The sequence below is a fragment of the Falco cherrug genome, chromosome 4 (genome assembly GCF_023634085.1).
Source record: "Falco cherrug isolate bFalChe1 chromosome 4, bFalChe1.pri, whole genome shotgun sequence".
In the NCBI taxonomy this organism is placed as follows: Eukaryota; Metazoa; Chordata; class Aves; order Falconiformes; family Falconidae; genus Falco; species Falco cherrug.
Genome location: NC_073700.1, coordinates 76,256,022 through 76,276,414, shown reverse-complemented (window position 1 = coordinate 76,276,414; position 20,393 = coordinate 76,256,022). Strand labels below are relative to the sequence as shown.

General features: G+C 38.8%; 1 protein-coding gene across 5 annotated transcripts in view; it reads left to right on the top strand.

The window, feature by feature from the left end:
* CDK6 (cyclin dependent kinase 6) overlaps positions 1 to 17,532 on the top strand; it is a 147,399-nt gene extending 129,867 nt beyond the window's left edge. For all 5 annotated transcript variants that reach the window (XM_055706595.1, XM_055706592.1, XM_055706594.1 and 2 more), the window contains exons 7-8: positions 2,125 to 2,260; positions 4,063 to 17,532. In XM_055706595.1, the coding sequence (XP_055562570.1) occupies positions 2,125 to 2,260; positions 4,063 to 4,209 (283 nt within the window). In that variant the 3' untranslated portion in view covers positions 4,210 to 17,532. The remainder of the gene's footprint in view (positions 1 to 2,124; positions 2,261 to 4,062) is intronic.
* The last annotated feature ends 2,861 nt before the right edge of the window (positions 17,533 to 20,393 follow it).

The window sequence follows — 20,393 nt, the reverse complement described above, 5'->3', positions numbered from 1 at the left end:
TTAGGCATAGCTCTTCTTGTAGGAGGATCGTTTCTTTCTACAGTAGTGACTCATTCTGCAGACTAATTTGGACAGAAAGTAGTTTTGGGATTTTCCTGCCATCTGGACTGATGCATTCTTTCAGATAATGGGGCTGTGGTCTACATTTGCTTTACATGTGCATTCTGTCTTGTGTCAGGTAAAATTCCGCCACATTTGAGGGTAAATCCCTCAGAGGTGGCCCAAAACATTTTCTGCTTTTCCAGGACACCAACAGCATGTGGGATAGCCTCATAGATTTCAGGCTAAATGCTGCAATGGTTTGAGCAGACTTGTCTCCCATTGTGATCAATGGGAGTGGAAAGTACTTGGCATTTCTCAAGACCAAGCCCGAGCCTTTGGCAGGAGGTGAAATTCATCCAAGATACTCCCAAACTTAGTCACTGAAATGGTAGTGCTACCAGAATGAGGGCATCTACTCAGACATTCATTATTAAGAGTTTTGAATGTGTAACTAAAAATGTTTCTCCTTTCCACTCTTGGTTTTGTCCACCCTACCTGTCTGACAGCTTGCCTCCTTGTTTCTTTTTGTTGGCTTTGCCTGTGCCTGTGCTTACTCTGCCCTGTTCATGCTCTCTCATGCAAATGTGAAAAAAAAACTGGGACTAACCAAACACGTTTGAATGGCAGGTTAAACTTCATTGTTAAAACATTTAACTATCCCATCTTCCTATGATGCTGCTTGTATTATATTTAATGCGGGCCCAGATCCTCGAACAGGTAATCACGTGCCTTTAACCACTGTGGCCAAGGGAGCTGCCCTATGCCCTCACCGTACCTGTGGTGATGAAAGTCAAACTCAATTTTTTATAGTCTTAACTTACCATTTCCCAAGAGCGGTGATATCTTCAGATACAGTAAAATTAAACTGTCCTGACTTTTTAATTGCTTTGCCCTTCAAGCTGTGCTCTTGTTTTAAGGGCATATTAATTTTTGGAGGTATTTTAGGTGAGCCAAATTACAATCTGAAGTCCATGTAGGTAGATGTGGAGTAATTCCACTAAGTTCACTGAAGTAACCCATGATTTACACCCAAGTGTCCGGCCCGTGGCCTCACCTGGTCTTGCTACCAGCCTCAGTAAGAAGAAAGGTCAATGCTGCTCCCTAGTGGCCTTGGGCTTAGTGCAGACCCAAATAGGCAGGGACGTTTTTTCATGTTCCTTCTTCTCTTACCCTATCAGCGTTTCCATTAAAAATCTTGATTTTACAGGCTGAAAAAATTGATTTCTCCCTGAAACCTGACAATTAATGTATGGCTTTTCCCAGAACGGCCTTCAGAAACTGGCGTTTCAACCCCACAAATATTAGCATCTGACCAAAACACAAGATATATAAGACATGATCCATCGTTGCAGGTTTACCTACTATGTCATTTATTTGGGTTTTAAACCTTAGCACGATTATTTAGTAAGTAAATTCTTCTAGAATTTAAAGAATAAAGAAATAAATTATAAAAAGAAATCAAAATATTCTATTAAAGGGTAGAGAAAAACTAAAATACAATTGAAAGTCAAACCATAAACACACTCAAGTCCTGTGCCACTTCTGAATTGAACTTTAAAACCTGCATTGTGAAGCAAATAAATTGTTTAAATTTGGGAAACAATTACTGCACATAGCTTTGAAGCATGATGAAACATCCCTTTTATTGCCTTACCCTCATCTTGACCCACACTCTTTTCTCAGTCCCTATTCTTGTGAATAAAGATCCTTGCATGCAATTCCCCTTTGAAACTTACTGCTTTTAATCATCCTGGAGTGACATATGTTGCACCATCCAGTCAAGAGCTGAGCAACTTTCTTCCAAAGCACTCAGCCCTTTTTCAACAAAAAGACTCAGAAAACTGAGACCTAGGCCAGAAAATTGTGCTGGCCACAGAATGATTTCTACCAAGCACACTGAGAACCTATACTCATCAGCCTTTGTTCACAAAGATCAGTGCACTACTGCACAGTTAATCTCATTTAAACAAGAAGACTTATAAACTCAGTATATTCAATTCAGTATATGCCACTCAGTATATTCAATATGAAGGGGAGACTGCGTAAATGTTCAGACCTAATGTTATGGTTTTCCTTCTGCAGTGTAATTGGACTCCCAGAAGAAGAGGACTGGCCTAATGACATTGCCCTTCCAAGAAATGCTTTCACTTCCAGACCTGCACAACCTATTGAAAAATTTGTACCGGATATTGACGAACTGGGCAAAGACTTGCTTCTTGTGAGTTTCTGTTTGTTGTTCTCCAAGCTGCATGACTGATAGTTACCGCTGTACATGCAGCATGCCAAGAAACATTTATGTTTCCATTTAATGGAGTTATTAAAAGCTCAAAAGTAGGTAGACAGATTCATGTAAATGTGTGAAACATCAGCACAAAGACACCACCTTTGGCTTCAGAGCTGAGAACAGAGACTAGAAAACTGTCAGAGAAGTACCTGTTTGACCTGTCTGTAGACCTTAGGCTTAGATCCTCACTGCTGTGCCACTGACTCAGCCATTCTTATAGTATAAGCCTGACATGAGTTCAAAAACTGATCTACCATTTTTCATTATGTAGTCGACGCAGTACAAAGCAGAAAATAGGCTGTAGAGGCAGATTACATCTGAATACTGAAAACTTGAGATTTGGAATCCAGCAATTGTTGCCTCTTACAAATGGCAGGATTGAACAGAAGCAAACATTGTGCTGGTACAATTGGTAACACTGAATTAAATTAAATTATTTCCATCATTTTTATAGATATGCTATAAACCCCAGCCCTAAAGTTCAGTCTTGGAATAGAATATAGGGAATGGCCTTGCCTCAGTTTGCCTTTTGCCATGCTTGTTCAAGTCTAGCTAAATTTGTTCTCTGGAAGCCTTTAAAAGACCTTGGGTCACATGGGCTCAGCAGAGTGGACTCAGTGCAATTGGTGAAAGACTTGCTGCATCCCTTCAGGAACTGCTATCTCTGGCCAATGTTATCTCTACAGAACAGCAGATCATCCACAATTGTCCTTATGACTGCAGCTCACAGCTGTGGTAAGCTGGACTACATCTGAACACTTGAAAGGACAGGGAAGGAATGCATCTGTTGTGCTTGCAAGCAGCCTGGAAGTGGAAGCTACATGTGGGACAAGAATTAGATTCTGGGAACAACAAGGAATAAAATATGGCAGAGAGCTCAGTGAGTGTCAGGCATGATGGGGAGGAAGAAGACAAATATCCATACCTAGAAGGTGAGGTGGGAAGGGAAGCTGTTCCTGTTAGGTGAAGAGATGAGGACTGGAAGCCACAGATAAAAGGGGAGAGTAGAACTGGAAGTCACTGAATTAAGTTTCAGAAGTCAAAGGATAGAAATTCTTATACAAGAAAAGAAGGTGGGAGTAGGGAGTGGTTAGACAAGGACAGTAGGAAGAATATTATTTGGAGATTAAAGGAGATGAGAAGAACAAAGTGTAAAATACAAGGCTATGGGAGAGATTTCAGTGCTGGCTGGACAAAGGCTGGGATAAGGATCTGGAAAGAAAGCAAGCAAAATACAACTAGAAGAGGGAGAAACTGAACGCAAAACATTAGCATACAAAGGCTATAGTCAAAGACCCAACACCTATAGAAATGCTGAGCCTAGGAATGAACATATACTTTATGATGCTGTCCATATTTGTATAACCACAAAAGAACAGCGCATTGAACACTAAGGGGATTCACAAGTTTTTCGTTGATAGTTCCTCTCTGGAATCTGTTAGACACGTCCTGTGCATGTGAATTCAGCAAAACCTGAATTCTGGGATTTCCTAAACTATGAATACTTGAATTTTCTAACTTGTTATTTTCTATTAGCTTTGAGGATGCCATATTCATATACTATGACCCCACTGCTTGTTTTAATATGAATGGTCATCCTATCATGCAGCACCTACTGAGACCCTGCGGTGTCTCATACTGATCATAAATTAAAGGGGCAGGCATTAGTGTACATATGCAGTTAGCACTGTTAACTGTATGTTTTAGTTAAAACCAACTTCTTTTCATACTTACAGAAATGCTTAGCGTTCAATCCAGCCAAGAGAATGTCTGCTTACGTTGCCCTCTCTCACCCGTATTTCCATGATCTGGAGAAATGCAAGGAGAATCTGGACTCTCACATGTCATCCAGCCAAAACTCCAGTGAGGTGAATGCATCTTAATGCTGACTGAAGATGAACCGTAAATGAACAAGACGTGTAGCTGACAAGGCCACTGTCCCATACAAACCACATAGCTGTTCTAGCGAAGATCCTTATTTGGAGGTTTTATGCACTTATCTTTTATTTTGGGATTGTGATGTGCTTATCCAAGGAATTCAATCTAGTTTACTTTCATCAGAGCAACACAAAGGCCAGGGCTTTGACCTGCTCCCATTGCAGCTTTATGTTTGTTTTGTTCTTGTTTTGTTTATCTACCTGGGAGAACTCCAGACAAAGAGAAGCTGCTGACCGGTTTTGCTGCCATTTTATCCTTTTAATATTGAATGCTGCCAGTGTGGAGTAGGATGATCAAGTCACTGCCAAAACATGATGCAATCTCTCTCTCTCTAGCTGCTGAAGCATGATTTGGTACTTTTTTTAATTATTATTATTATTATTATTATGATTATTATTGTGATGATGATGATGTGATCTTTTACAGTGATACTTAAAGAATGGCATTGAAATATCAGATCTCTGCAACCTGCAGTTAGCTGATACACGCATTAATACATCCAGCTACTGTTCTTTTATAGCATATATGCAGGTGCTTCCCCACTTGTAAACTTGGATGGATTATTTTATCATTTCATTGCTCTATAAAAATAACAATGATGATGGTGATCATAATAAATGTCTCAAAATTTAGGTTTTTTCATACACAAACGAGTTATTATCTAGCTACGTTTATATGCATGTTGCAACAAACAAGTGTTTTAAAAAACTTCTAGAGTCCTTTTCTTAAAGACTCTTTCAGTTTGTGCTGAAATCCAGACACATTTTAGCCCATCATCTAACCCATCATTTCCCCACTGGAAACAGCTGCAAGCATATTTTCTTTATCTCATTCCAATTTTTCTGATATGCAGCTTGAAAGACATGAGCAGAGCCAATGCAAATCAATACAGATTTTCACCTTCATCCTGTTTTATTATCAACCAAAAAGGAAAATAGAAAAAATACTTCCAGTTCAGAAGCAGAGAATCCTATACCTGTAATAAGCACAGATACATATTTGTGCTGAATTGTATGCTGTATACTGCGCTGCCTTACCTGAAACACCCCCTGCCCCTCCATGCATCACAAATGCATGAACATTACTGTCTCAAAATCCCTCAGACGTCATTTATTAAGCAGATTTGTTTTCTATGCAGAAATGCATGAGCTTCTCTCCTAAACCACCATGTGGGTATACGGGCACATGCTTCTTCACTAGGGTTAATGTGCCGTTATTGAATGTCAAAATAATTAACCAATTCACACACCTTTATAGCACAGTTATTTTAAATATTAGATTAAAATTTTATATTTAGTATTTTTACCTTAACTAAAATATATTTTCAGTATTTTTAAAAGAAGCTTTTATTTTTTTAATACTGTACTTGGAAAAAAAAGAAATATTTTTAATCCATAAAAGCTGTTCCCTAGCATGACTTTAGTGCATTTACCTGGATATGACTTGGGGGAAAGTATTGGTCCAACGAGTTAGGCCTTACCATAAAACCATAAATATACACTATTGCAGTATAGCTGATGATAAGTGAGGCAGCTAGCTTTGTTTGCTCCTGTGATAGTCCCTTAGGCTTCTCTCTTCCTCGTCTCTATTTCATGTTGTCTAGCTTGTGAGCCAGCAGTATATGCTCATTCCCAGCATGCTTGGCAGAAGCAGGGCCTTAGCAATGAGTTGAGCAATGTAATTTTTCCAGCTGTGGCATGGGAACTTGTAGCCGTCTCCCTGGCAGGCTTCTCAGTCCTGTGATAGACTGGCTGTTGTTGCAAACTTCACTGTTAACTCTGTTTCAGGTATCTGCACTGTCTGGGACATGGTCCATTGCTAGGATAGCGAGTGGATCTTATCTGTCTCTTGGATAAAGCTTTTTGTTACTGTTAGACACATAAGTATGCAACGTATGGTTAAATTAGGTCTGTTTCAAATAAGCCAGATTTTCAAAGGACCACTTGCATGCATGCATGCAGTGGCCTGCGCTTTTCTTCATGCCCAGAGTGATGCCTATGCAAAACCAACCAGCATGAACAGGCAAGCTGCAAATTAGACCTGGCAAGAGCATGCACGAGGCATCTGCAGATACAGAGATACTACAGATGCATAACACAAGAATTTTGAAAGCTCTATGGGCGGCAAGCTGAAGGCCAGGGAGAAGTCACGGCAGCTAAGCCTCCAATCTTGGCCTTGCCTGTGTTCCTACATCCAAAGGGAACTGTGAACCCATTGCACCGGTGTTGCCCCAGCCCTATTCCTCCATGGGTCAGTGGACCCGAGTGTGAGTAGGCTTTAACATTCATAGAAGAGGATGGGCCAGAATGAAGGGTTTTTTGCTAACCTTTTTTAAACACTAATTAGAACAATAAACAGCGCCAAAATTCAGGAGGATCTTGTTAACAGTAACAATGAAAAAAAATTTCTATGCAGGTCAGCACTTTCTAAAAATTTCACATTTTACCTAGTGATGAGCTATCATACATACTTCACCAGGGCATTCGGCTGGTGTGGCTTTCCAGTAGCTGTCAGGGAACTCTCCCAGAGCTCTCCAACAATTAAGATAGGGTGAAAATGTAGGGGAGGAGAAGGTATTTTCAAATTAGACTGAAAACTCTCAGCTAGAAATGTGCGTCATGTTAGAAGAGCTCGTTGTATTAAGCTTAGTGAAGGAAAGGCTAGAAGGTAATATGATTGCTGAATGTAGGACATTATTAGGGTAGAAGAAAAAGGGAGTCAAGGGAACACTTTCAGCTAAAGGCTAGTGTTGGCCCAAAATCTAATGAGAATATACAAATCACGTATTAACTACTGGAGCAGTGTTTCCCAATCAACAGTATCAAAGGAAGAGCTCAGAAAGCGACAGAGAAAAGAAGGGGCTGGCTTACAGAATCAGAAGCAGAGCTTCTGCAGCGTGGTGCTGTATGTTGTCTAATACAGGATCAAGTTATAAATGGGGGTATTCAGAAGAACAGCTTGAGGAGGACTGTTTAGTCGTCACATTCTGAAACATCCTTCCAGTGGGAATGGCAGGAACAAAAAAAGAAATCTAAGTTCTGTCTTAACAGGGTTAGGGAAATTATTTATCTAATGGGATCCTTGTGGTGACAAGGGCCTAGATTCAAAGGACCAATGACTTTTCAAATTACCTCCTTTTCAAAATCTCTTTAGGAAGAAATTCCATTTGACACGCTATAGGCTTTCTCTTACTCCAGTCTTCTCTGCCAAACCGTGGGGCTTCACTTACACTACTAAACTGAGAAAGCCTGTTTTCTGGCTGGGCAAAGTGCTGGCGCTGGCTAAAATCGTGCCAGGAATCATGCAGATAATTAGACAGTACAGACAACTGTGGGACTGTGCTCGAGCCCATGCCCTTGCTCTTTTTATTTCACTGGTCTAGCGCGAGTATTTCAGTGCCTTTACTCATTACTGCCATATGCGTAGGATGTAGGAATTGTATATGTGAAAAAGAAAGTGCTCCTTCACACGCATGTTCCAGACTGTAATGAAAACTCTTCACAGACCCTTTAAATAAGACTCCAGAGCGCAATTCTTCTTAGCAATAACTATGCATGTATGTGTTCTACAGGAGCAGTTCAACAGCAGCTGAAAACCTCTGAATAACAAAAAATATATTAAAAATAAATGTAGCTATTCAGCTCCTAGAGCACCCACAACCAGGCACTGTGCTCTTCTCAGCAGAGAACACGGTGTTCTAAGTAATGGAAGGAGCAAATTCTGTCTCCCACCAACCTTTTTTTTATCACCACTACGTAATTCTGCAGGAAAAACAGACCCAATAGCCAAGGAGAAAAATCAGCCAAGCCAGCTAGTGAAGTGCTAATTGCTGAATCATAGCAATCCATTTGGAGCAGTCCTTTTTTCTCTTCATCCTGTCTCCACACTCACTCTAGCTCTCCAGTTCTTCTCCTTAAGCTCCCTCATGGAAACAGGTTTCAGTGATGCTCACAGGTGCTATTTCAAACAAGATTCTTCCAGATTTTCAATAGCTACACAGTGTAGGTGCCCCCTACATCCCTATTACCGAGTGTTGCTTCTTGTAGTCTGGCAGCCCAGAACCAATGATTAAAAAATAATTTCTTTGTGCACCTCATTCCTTAGCCTTAGTTTTGCATACACCTATGTTGCCTTCTGTGTGCCAAGTAAAATTCTAAAAATAGCCTCCAGGGTTTTTTTTCAGCCTATTACTCCACAATGGCAAATGTTAGAGTACCTTTCACTGTTGTTCCTGTCCTAAAACACACCAAAAAAATGAGGATTGCATGTTTGCAAAATATTGAAATTTGGTGCTATGTGTATAGAGCCTTTCACATCAAAGGAAGCAGTAGGCTGTAGCATTTGAGCATGTTCTGCATGGGAGATGGTATCCAGCATCGTAACTCTTATGTGGTTTTTACACTCATAAGAAGAAAATACCATGCCATACTACTTTTTACAGGTTCACTCACTGACTTTGAGGAGCATGTTTTATTATACATGTGATTCTCTCTGCTGTTAGGTATTAAGCTAACTTTAATGTGGAAAATAAAGAGAAAACATGCTGGTTTGGTCTTTTAGCCAACAAACTTGGAGCACTTCTCTGACTCACAACTGAAAACACATCAGTTGTCAAATATGTATATGAATCATAAACCACATAGTTTAGTTTAAAGACCACGTAAATTAACTATGTTAATGTATAAGATGCAGTTGAATAATGAGGAAGTTTATTCTAAGAACTCTGTTTTACAGAACCACTTCTCTAGTATTTTTCATATGCAATAGTTTCAGGAATAGATTGATTTTTATCTACAATGTGAATTAGAAGATACTAGGCTATTAGAGTGATTTTATTGTGTTATGCTTGAAGCTTGAATTGCTCACACACTTAGGAACCTAACGTATTTATTTTATTGCTACAAAACTGCTTCTAAATATCAAGATCTTTTTTTATGTTAATAGGATTTCACACTCTCTTAATGTGTAAATTATTTTCTTGAAATTAGTATATTAGAAAAAAACATTTCTCCAGACTGCAGCAATGTAGGAAAATTCAAGAAATGTATTTTTACTTTCACAGAGAACAATAACATGTATACTGAAATCTTCAGTAACTGACTGTCAATAAGCTATCACTTTTGCTTCTTTTTCATTACCAAGTATTGCAGTATACAGATTGCTTAAAGGTTCAGAAACAGTGTCTAGAAAACTAAATGGGATTTTATGTGTTTAATCTTCCAGGTTTCATTTTCATATCTGGGGGTGGGGGTGGTGGATGGTCCAAGTACAGTTCAGGTGTGCAAAAACACAATTACAGAATTAACAGTCTAACCATCTGTACAATTCAAACAGGAGCTTTATTTTTGAGCTGTTTATTTTATTACATCCCTTTGTTTTGGAAATTGTTAGGTAGTGGCTGTAACATAATTCTGGTTTCTGGACCAGGCTAGAGCATCAAATGCCAATAATTTAGGTAAAGCAATAAGAAGCTTTCTTATCATTTTAAATAAACTAGGCCATTAAAAGAAGGAAGATATGGACATGTGAACTGACAAATATACTTTTACCAAGGGTTATTTCTTCCCTTTAGTTTGATGCTTAGCAAGTATTGCATACTGATATGCACTATATACACTATTGTGGTATATTAGAACCATAGAAAACACTTCGGCATAGTGTGCACAGATAATAGAAATGGCTCATTAGGTTCTTGTAGAACCCAGCTAAAAACCATTCTTTAGCTGTAACACTCAGAATTTTGAAACTGATATATTTTTCCATTTTAAAATGTTTGTGAAAATTTTTGTATACTTTTTTAATTCATACAGTGATAGGCACCCAAACAGAACTGAATCAAATAGACACTTCTCAAAAATGATTCTGCAAGGCCAAGTAGATACCATCAGTTCTCTATGTGTTCAGCGGAAGCTGAAATTACCCAGCACCATGCTTAAATGCTTTTAAAAGCAGAAAAGCCCAAGGCTGCTGTGAGTAAAGTTACTGGAAATTTTGCTTTGACTTACATAAAGTCCTTTGAGAGCCTCTGCAATATTCTAATTTCCAGCCTTCATTGAAAGACTGTGCAAAACAGCTAAGATAAACCAAAACTCCCTAACCATATGGCATATTTTCCTTCAGATTAAATGTTTTATCTGTGTTAGAATATATTAGTGGGCTTCTTCCAGCCCAACGTCAGTGAGAGATTCTGCTATGGATATTTTGATACTGGGTGATTGTGGTAGAGTAGGGTTTTGGTTTTTTTTTTTTCAAAAAAGATCAGACAAACGCTATTGCCTTCTTTTTAAAACAACAAACTCTAAGGAACTATTGGGAAAATACTGTTGGGATAAGTGAAAAGGAGGGTATTTATAACATGAAAAAATGTAAATACAAACAATGTGTGTTAAAAGTGCATTGAAACAGATACTTTTTCACTGACCTTGCAAAGTTCACAGGGTTTTATGGAAGAAAAGCACCCAAGTATGAACTTACTCTAACTGCCATTTTAATGTTCATTTGCACTAAAGCAACCTATACTGTTTGGCTAAAAAGAGGAGGGAAAACAGGTGATGTTTAACTTGTGATTTACTTTAGTGATGTCTACATGGATATGCTGGAAAGCTGTCAAGCTAGCTGTCCATTTTTGAGCAAGCTAAATTTGCATCTGCATTATTTAGCTTTCCGTATTTGCACCTTAAACCCATCCACATGCCAGAAAAAAACACATTTTCTAATATTTAAATGGATACTTGCTCCCATTGACATGCTCACTTTAAACCCAGCCAAAGAGCACTGTCTCTGCCACTGAATGGAAAATGAATTTTCATACTGTCAGGTTCCTTCATGCCATTACTTCTGCAGAGTTTGTAATCAACTTTCTACAATATGCAGCCTTTATGTTTCATATGTATGTCATGTTGTGCAAATCCTCAGCCTTTTCTTGAATGTTAGGATCAATTTTGAGGAGCTAGGTGAGGGGGGAAAGTTGTGAAGTGCTGAAAAGACAGGGAAAATGGGCAGAGATTTGGAGAGTGCAGGACAACTTTGGCAAGTGAATTTGAGTATGTGGAAAAGTTACGTATAAGTGTAGGGGGAAGACTTTTTTTCCACGTGTTTTGTTTTCTCTTGTCAGTTTCATAAGCATAAGATGATAAAGCAAGACTCTTGCATAGGATTTTAGTTCCAGATACTTATTATGCCAACTCAAGTCATGAGTTCCAGTGCAGTTTTTCAACATAGCAACAGCTCTATTTTTTAAATCAGATTTTGCAGAAGCTAGAAGTTTTTCTGTGTAGATACTTTAAAAAAGTCTTACAAGACAGCTTGAGAGCAATTAAGCTGGCCACACAGCCACTGCCTTTAGTTCATCTGCAGACATAGGAGAGTCACTAACAGCGTCCATTAGTGTGCCGTATCATCATGCATTGGGAGCTGACTCCTGCCACAAATGGAAAATCCTATGGCAATCCAAAACAGCATGTTTTTGAGCACCTGGATTTTGATAAGATTATCCGCGTGCAAGTTTTGCTGGATTTGTCCAGGTGGTTCACCATCTTACAGGAGCAAGTCTGAGACCCTAGCAAATCTGCCTGACACCCAGTATAAGAAATACTGCAGAAACCATCTGCCATGGAAAAAAAAAAGTCTGTTTGTAGGTTGTACAGCAGGAATGGAGCTTTCTGAGCTGCAGTGCCAATCTGAGAGCTACCATTAATTATTGTGATGCCACAATACACGCATATTCCAAAATTACAGAATATACGGCCTGTTTGCCATTTTGTTGTGTTTAGTCCACGTGTGTGGGTGGCTGGGTAAGTGTTGGCACAGAGCGGCTAATTTTGGTCCTTCCATTAGGCGTGAGCAGCTAGGCTTGGCACAGAGGCAAATTTCACAGTTCCAGGGATTGGAAGCCTCTAATTCTACACAGTAGTTCTCTGGCATTTGTTAAATACATACAGTGACAGATCACCCAGCCACTCAAGCTGTCCTTTCCTTATCCCAGATCATCCTACTGTGACACTGTGAAAGAAGCCCTGGGGAGTCCCCTCCTCAACAGTCCTTCAGCAGCCCGCTTCCTCCCACTGCAGTGACACTTAATTACCTGTCACTTGTATCTGACCCTGCTGATACTTCCACAGAGACTTAAGAAGCTGTGAGCAAAATTGCTACCTTGTGATTCTGCAGCCCCCCAAGTCTGCAGGCAGCCAGTGATTTATACTATAGTTTTTCCTTGCTTCTCATTAGGAACTGTAGAGTATGGCAAGGTGTGTGCTACTTTGACATTTTTTGGTTCAAGTGAAGAGATGAGCTAGAATAAATTACATTGAACATAATGTGTTTGATCAGCCAAAACAATTTTTGATTCAGAAGATTATTTACTAAGGATCAAAGATCCCTGGACAACTGTCTGCGATGTACATGTTTACAAGAGCAGCCAGTGATGTTTCTGTTATGAAGGCAAACACGACTAGCAATGCCAGCCTCCTACTGCTTACCCCCTTCTATTCCCCTTCCCCAAGACCACTATTCCCAGGGAGAGATTTCCTCCCAGCATGAGGCAGAGCAACCATATAACAATTCTTCCTTATATGAAAGTCCCCATTTCTCAAGACAACTTGGGCACATGTAGGCAATCAAGCTCATTCCTTTGCTTTTTGCTATGGCAGTTTTGAGTACAGAGCCCTGCCACAAGGACCTTAATCCCCAATATATTCTCCCAAGGAAAAGTCTTTCTAGAATCTAGAGGGGACAGTATGCTTACTGTTTCTATGACAGTTGACTGTTTTGCATTTTAAACAGCAGCGTTGTCAGAAGTGCCCTAAGAAAGCTCTCTGATGACTGAATTCTGGACATGCTGTGGGAAAAGACAAGATGTTTTATTCCAGGTGGATGATGATGTATCTCAATCATTCTTCATTGGTGATAGAAAAAAATCCCACACAGTTCAAAATATAGCCTGGGTCTGCAGAGTGCTAAGTAAATAAGAAGTGCTTCTCAATCTTTTTCCCAGCAAAACCCAAAATCCATCGTGATTTCTTGCAGGGACTTTATCTTGGAGTCCTTTGCAACAAAGGTGGCTGTAACTGTGTTGCAACTACAACAAAAAGTACTTCAAAAACTGGATGCTGGCAAGAAGTTTGTGGATATAAGGCTGTGCAAGGTGACTTACATAAGCTCAGCAGGGATGCGCTCATCTGAAAGTTTTTGCCATGAACATTTTGAACTGAAGTTACCTATCATAACATGATAGAAGGACTGCAGTGTCGTGAAATTAAAAGGCTGAAGGGATTGCAAAGATGGATCCATCCTTTCCTTTTTCTCCTTAGGTGTCTAGCAACCAGTGGTTTTCCAGCTTCATTTTGTTTTGATTTGTTTGATTTCATCTCCACCACCACTGTTCACCTTCCTATTGTGCATAAGTTGAATAGAAAAGAATTAGTTTAGCAGCTCAAAACCAGAGCAGGCCAGCACTGTCTAAAATTTCTGATGGCTCTCTGGTGGTCAATATTAAGTGAACCAGTTGTCTCTGTTTAGATTCCAACAAATAGAATTCGATACCCATGACACCTTCCTTGCATTCAGCACTGTTAAATAACATTCTCCACAGTGTCCAAAACCTCTTTTCCTAGAGACTGAACTCCCCTCCTACAACCCACTTAGAGTCACAACAATGTAGGCAAAAGTCTACATTATGGCGGTGCTTTTCAGTAAGAAATGAGAGCTGGTTCCAATTGAAACAGTGCCTGAAAGAGTCTCGGGGATTCTTAGCCAGGCATCTTTCACAGGCAAGGCAGTCACTTCTGTTAAAGTGAGAAATACATTTTAAGATACTTAAGATAGAGAAAATATAAAGATGCCATTTATTTTTCTGCTAGAATCTATTTTCTACATAAAGCTGTATGATTTTGGCACTGAAACCAAGCCCACAGGCACCTGTTTATTCTTTCCTTTCAGTCTTTAATTTCTTTGTAAATTCTTTTCGGCATTCATATTAATGTATTTATGGTCCGTTTCATTCCAGTTCATTTACGTGGTCTATATCTGCCATTGAATCTCATATGGGTTTTATTTTTAATGTATTATTTAGCTGCATTGCTTTGAACAGCTTTAAAAGTATAATGTCTTTGAATGCTCTAGTTAAAGAAAAATTGCACCCTCAAAATGATGTCTTAGAAGTTGAACTATACTTTGGAAATGGTGTTTATATTATAACTCTTGGAAGCATCACAGGGTGCTTTCATCTGTATGTCTTCTACTTTCTGTGTAACAGTGTGTATTTGTATTTCCTCACTAGCTTGATACTCTTCAGTCTGAAGGCCTCAGTATGCAAGCACATGAATACCGTACCTCACCTGAGCAGTCCCACAGAGCTGAGAGGGGTTACTCATGTGACTATAGTTGCTCACAAAGGTATTTGCAGAAAAAGGCTTTCCTTTAGTAATTGACTGTAGTTGTGAGGACACATGGTTAATAACAGCACCAGGACACCAGTAAATGGTGTCAGTGTTTATTGAAGATGTGGGCACATTTATCTGCAAGTTATTTGACATTAACCTAAATTATTGCTATTATAATTCAGTATATTATTTCTTATGAAAACACACTAGTCCTGTGAGAGGGTAGTTGCCAAAAAACGTGTCGAGTCTTGCTGCTTTATTGTTTATTTGCATTTAGTATACATTTTGGTTGTTGAAGTGAAGCTAGTTTCATAGAGAGGCAGAAAGCTAGATCAGTCAAAAAAAATTATAAGTAAGCTTCATACTGTACATTGAGTTTTGCAACTAGAGTAGTATGTGTGTTCAGATATAGTATTTTTTATGCTTTAGGGTATTTTTGTTTGTTTTAATATGTAAAGGAATAAGCAGATTACTTTGAAATGCTATTGTAGAGCTAATTTTACACATACTGGGGGAATGTTGTCTGAAAAATTAAAAATAGAAAACATTACATAGGCTGCCATTGGCTTGATATTGTTCATAGCAGTCCAGCAGGTATGTGTCGATTCCAGTTGCTGAAGCCAGGGGCCAAGTTTGTGTGGCATCTTGTAACTGAAGAAAGTTTTTTTCAATGATAAAGTTGCCCATCTGGGCTTTAAGTAAGATTGTTGGCTAAAGAAAAGCATAGAGGCAGCGAAATTCAGTATTTTTTTTGTGTGTGCATGGAAAATTGCATAAAATAGGATTGGGGTTTCAAAGTATTTTAAATCATTTAGCATAATTTACTCTTGTTGTAATTCCACCGCCTACAGTTAAATTAAACCAAGAATTTGACCTTGTAAGTCTACAAATTTCAGTGTCAGGCAGCTCAGGTCTATATAAAGGTAGTTAAGCTTAGTAAATCAGCAAGAATACTATATAAATGGTAATGTGTGATAAAAATCTTAACTCTAGTTACATTATTTCTCTCAAAATTTCTATTCGTTACTTTGTTATACAAAAGTTCAGAAGTGCACTTCTTAGGGGCATTGGGATATGTGGAGAAAAGCATGATGCAGGTATAGTAATGTATCAGAAATAAGATTCAGTTCTTACTGCTCCAGACACTCCATGTGTGCCTATCTTACACGTCACAAATCCCACTGCAGTTAACAGAAGACATACGAAGTTAAGCCTGTTTGTAACTCTCACAGCATACTGGTTTCAGAATCTGCAAGATGAGATATGTTCTCAAAAGGCATTATTAAAACTTGTGTTTTCAGGTTTACAGAATACTATGAACAGCAAGGACAGCTTCTAAGACACATCCAGAGTAGCTTTGTTAATTGATACTACATCAGACCAATATCCATTGGCAAATCAAAATCCGTCTGGTACCTTTATTTCTCAGTATGGTTTTGCAAAATATAACACACAAAAAAATTTCAGAAGGTTAAAACAGCCTGTAATGCTGTTTGGGTTACTTTTTCTCTTTTTTCCCCCCTTTTTGTCATAAAATATCATGTGCTCTGGAGGTGTCTAGGATTTGATAATTCAAGGAAAACATGCAAAGCAGTGTCAAATATTTTTTTTGCATTCACCTTAGGGCATGAAAGCTGATGAAAATCAGCATAGTCCTGTTGACTTCTACAGCATTGTATCAGCTTATACCAGCAAAACAGCTGGCATGTCAAGTTTTATCATTTCAAGTCACTTTACCTACTTACGCAGTGGGATTTTATTTTGCAAGATGGAAAGTTACCTACGGTGCAGACTGTACTACCTAGATACCATTGAATCCTATTCACAGGACATGATTTCACTGTATCACTTCATACTTGAAAGTCATGATGTTCTTTTAATCAGGGTACAAACATGAAAAGGTGCATGTGTTACTGTTTCTTTTAAAGGTGCATCATTTTGTTTATTCTGTGTGCTTAATAGTTAACTATTCAGTGTTCTTCACATTCTTCGCATTCAGCATTAAAATCACCTATGTGTGAAATGCACTATCACCTGCAGGGGTACAGAAAGATGTAATAGTGATTTCTTGAATTGTTACTCACATATAATGATTTACCTTTTAGTCATCAATGTGACATAAAGGGGCTACAACATGCAAACTGTGGTATATAAAAGCATTGCACCATCACTGTACATGAAATCTTGCAGCCTCTCTCCCCTTCTTGCACAGCTGCCGATTACCATATATGCATTGGAAAAAAGTATGTTTCTGCTGTACAGAAAGGCTGGGAAGTAATGCAAACAATTTGGAAACTCTAGAGCTCCCTTTGCAAGCTTTCAAAGCCCTTTGATCTAACTGCATGCCTGCTCTGTGTCCCAAATTTCACTCTACAGGGCTTTCTGCTTTAAGAACACCCTCAGCTGGGGCTACTTTACATTGACTGCATTGAAGTTCACCGGAGCATGCACCTTACCATATAACATATTCTTTAGCTTTTACAAGTTTGTAAAGATGGTTGACTGCAAAAAATAATCATGTGTCAATACAGAGAAATTAAATTAAGGCACACAGAAGGTTATCAATATTGTATTATATCAGAATTACAGTCCTTTGGAACTGAACGTTTTGCTGCTGGCAGTGCAAGAAAAGCAAAGATGTGTATTTATTGTTGGGTGCTGATGGTTCAGTATGAAAATCAATATAATAAAAATTTTCACGGTCTCAAGTTCTTTTTAGTCATTCCCAAATTATTGGAAAGTGAAAAGGCAAAATATTACTTTTGTATTTAAAACTGCTTTCCTGAGGTTTACTTCACCTTTCTAGCTATATTTTTTCTTTTATCTAAAAATGTAAAATAAATACAAATGCAGTAAGTATTGTATATTAAAGACAGAAAATTAGCAACATTGTTTTCTGGTTTTTCTGTTGGCAATTTTTTTTTTTCAACACCCTGGGTATTCTAGAAAATCAGTGAACATATGCATAACCAGACACAGAAACGTAAGCACATGCACACCCTTCCCAGCACCTTACCATATACCTTTATTTCTATAAAAATCTAACCTCATTTGTCCTGATTTCTCATTTCTGGACTACTTTATTGCTTACCATGGATGAATTGCATGTAAAAAAAAATAAATTTGAGTGATTACTTTTTCTTTCAAAGGCATGACATTGTTGCAATTGCTATGAATGCTATGTGGTTCAGCACTAGTTTGTCCTTGCTGAAATCTTCTTTGTTTTGGTTTAGGCAAGTTGTGCTTTCATTCTGCTGTAATGGCTCTCAGTCCTTCATGAAACACAGTATTTCCTCCAAATGTTCCTTGACCCAATTTTTGTGCGAGTATGCCTAGTATTTGTGTATTCCTAAAGATTCTGCTCCTTTCATCTTCCATCTTTGGAGAAGCTGAGCACACTTTATTGATGGACCGTTCTTGGTTGGCTGTGACTAGTGACATTTCTGCGTATACAGAAATGGTAAAAGTGTGTGTTCCAAGTCACACAAAACAACACAGCATCAGACTCTAAAACCAGATGCATATTTTCTGTCTTTACTCCTAACCAACAAAAACATCCTCATCAAAACCACACAAATAAAGCTTCAGCTTACTGTAAAAATCATTAAGTGCTCTTTAGAGCAGAATACAAGTCATTCCTACTAATGAGGCCTCCAATGAGCCACCAGACACAGGAATCTTAAAAACTGTTAGTTAGCTCAAGCTTCCAAACAGATTTCAGTTTCTGGATGAAAACTCTAGAGAGAAATGACTGCAAAGCTAACCAGACTCCAAAGCCACAAAGGTTTTTACAACAGAACCAAAACTTTGTGCTGCCCCTAGAAACTATAAGGAACCGTGAAAGTCCTTTACAAAACATAGTTACATACACTGCAGGTGTGACAGCATTAAATAAAAACAGCAGCTACCTTTACATTATGTGACATCCCAGATTAGTCTTTAAGCGCATTATAAGATTACGAGCAGCAGTCCAGCCAGGGACAGACACAAAATCAGCCGCAGTGAGGCCTGTAGCTGAGCAGAAGAGTCACCATCATAAATACCCATGTTAGCCGTAGCTAATCTGTTGCAAAAAAGGAATAAAATCATGGCGATATTTATTTAACAGATTATATAAGAGCTGCCATACAGTTCTGGACACTATCCAGTGTTTTCTCTCTGACAGTGCTCAGGGCAAGATACCACAGAATAAAATCCAACAGTCTGTGGACAACTATGGAACAAATTTGGGAATTTTCTTCCTAGTCCTCAGCTTGAGAAGGTGTCTTACCCCCTGCATGAAGTTCATAAAACCCAATTATGGAAGAAAAAAATACATGAAAAAAAAAAATCCATTAAGCAAAATACTAAGGACGTTGTAGAAATAAGCACAAATGCTATTCTTCTTATTATTCACTTAAATGTTCTCATTCTCTTTGCTTCAAAATTATCTGACACTAGATGTCACATGCTTATTAGCACCATAGAAACAAGTGTTAATTTTAAAAGATTTAAATGCATTGTCTTTGTCTGTCATTTGCCTGCCACTTACTGATACACGGAAAGCAAGATTACAGTATATATCATTCCTCATTTTACACCCATCAGTTGTATTGCTTTTATTATTTTTTTTTTGCCCCCTTTGATAAACAAGGTCATCTTTCAGTCTCCTGTCACACAGAAGTCCTTTCTCTAAGTATTTTCATCCATTTTTAGAAATCTGATTTAGCTGGCTGAATTGCCTGGCTGGACTCCCAAGCCTCCTTCGCAGCCAGGAAAAAAAAGCTAATGGGAGTCTAATTAAAATACTCAAGTGCCTAGCAGAGACTCCCTTGCCACTGCCTGCAGAGGGAGGGAGGGACCCCACACCCCTGCCTTCCCGCAACAGCAAGTCTTCATATTTCCAGGCACCAGGCACCAGCTCCAAGCCTCGCAGCACAAAGCATTGGGTGAATAATCCTGGTTCAGATTTGGTCAAAACATTTCTGAAGAGTACTTCTGTCCTGGCAGACTTGCCGCGGCTTAGGTGTTGCCTAGACTTCTGCAGCTGAGCTGAAGCCCCCGGACAACGGCAGCTCTACCACCGTGTCACAGACAGACAGACAGACAGACAGCCATGCTCCCACCCCAAGGGCTGCAGCAGTGCTGGGCACGGTTTACACGGGTGCAGCGTGATGGCACTGGTCACCTAGAACTGGATTGTGTGGCTGTGTGCCAAAAGGGCCCAAATCTGTTCAGGGTGAGGACATCACCACACTTCACAGAAGGAGTATCGTTACATATTAGTAATACTCCTAATCTTATTTTGTGTATATTTTAATGCAGTTTGTTTCTTCTGTCTTCAATGTACTTCTCCAGCATCACAGGCAGCCCAACGAGAACTTCCGCCTGAGGTGCTTCCAAAGTAGCCATCCTCATTTTAGTATACACCAACTATTTTCTGAGGGATTAAATTTTTCCCTTCCCTTATGCACTATCTTGCAATTTCCAACAGTAAATTTTATTTGCAATTGAGCAAATGTTACTTGCAGTTCTGGTGTAGTCACCTTCTTAGTTTTCTTGTAGTTCCTCACAGACTGCTCTTGGTTTTACTGAGTAATTTGGTATCACAAATTCCCACAGGTTCACCAATTTTCCAGCTATTCCCAAATACAATAAACACAGCAATGCTACTTCAGAAGCAAAACTCGTTTTTACTTTGTATGATAAATGTATTGACATGCGATTATTTTTCTTCATTTTTACAAAGCTGTGACTAATATGCAGTAACT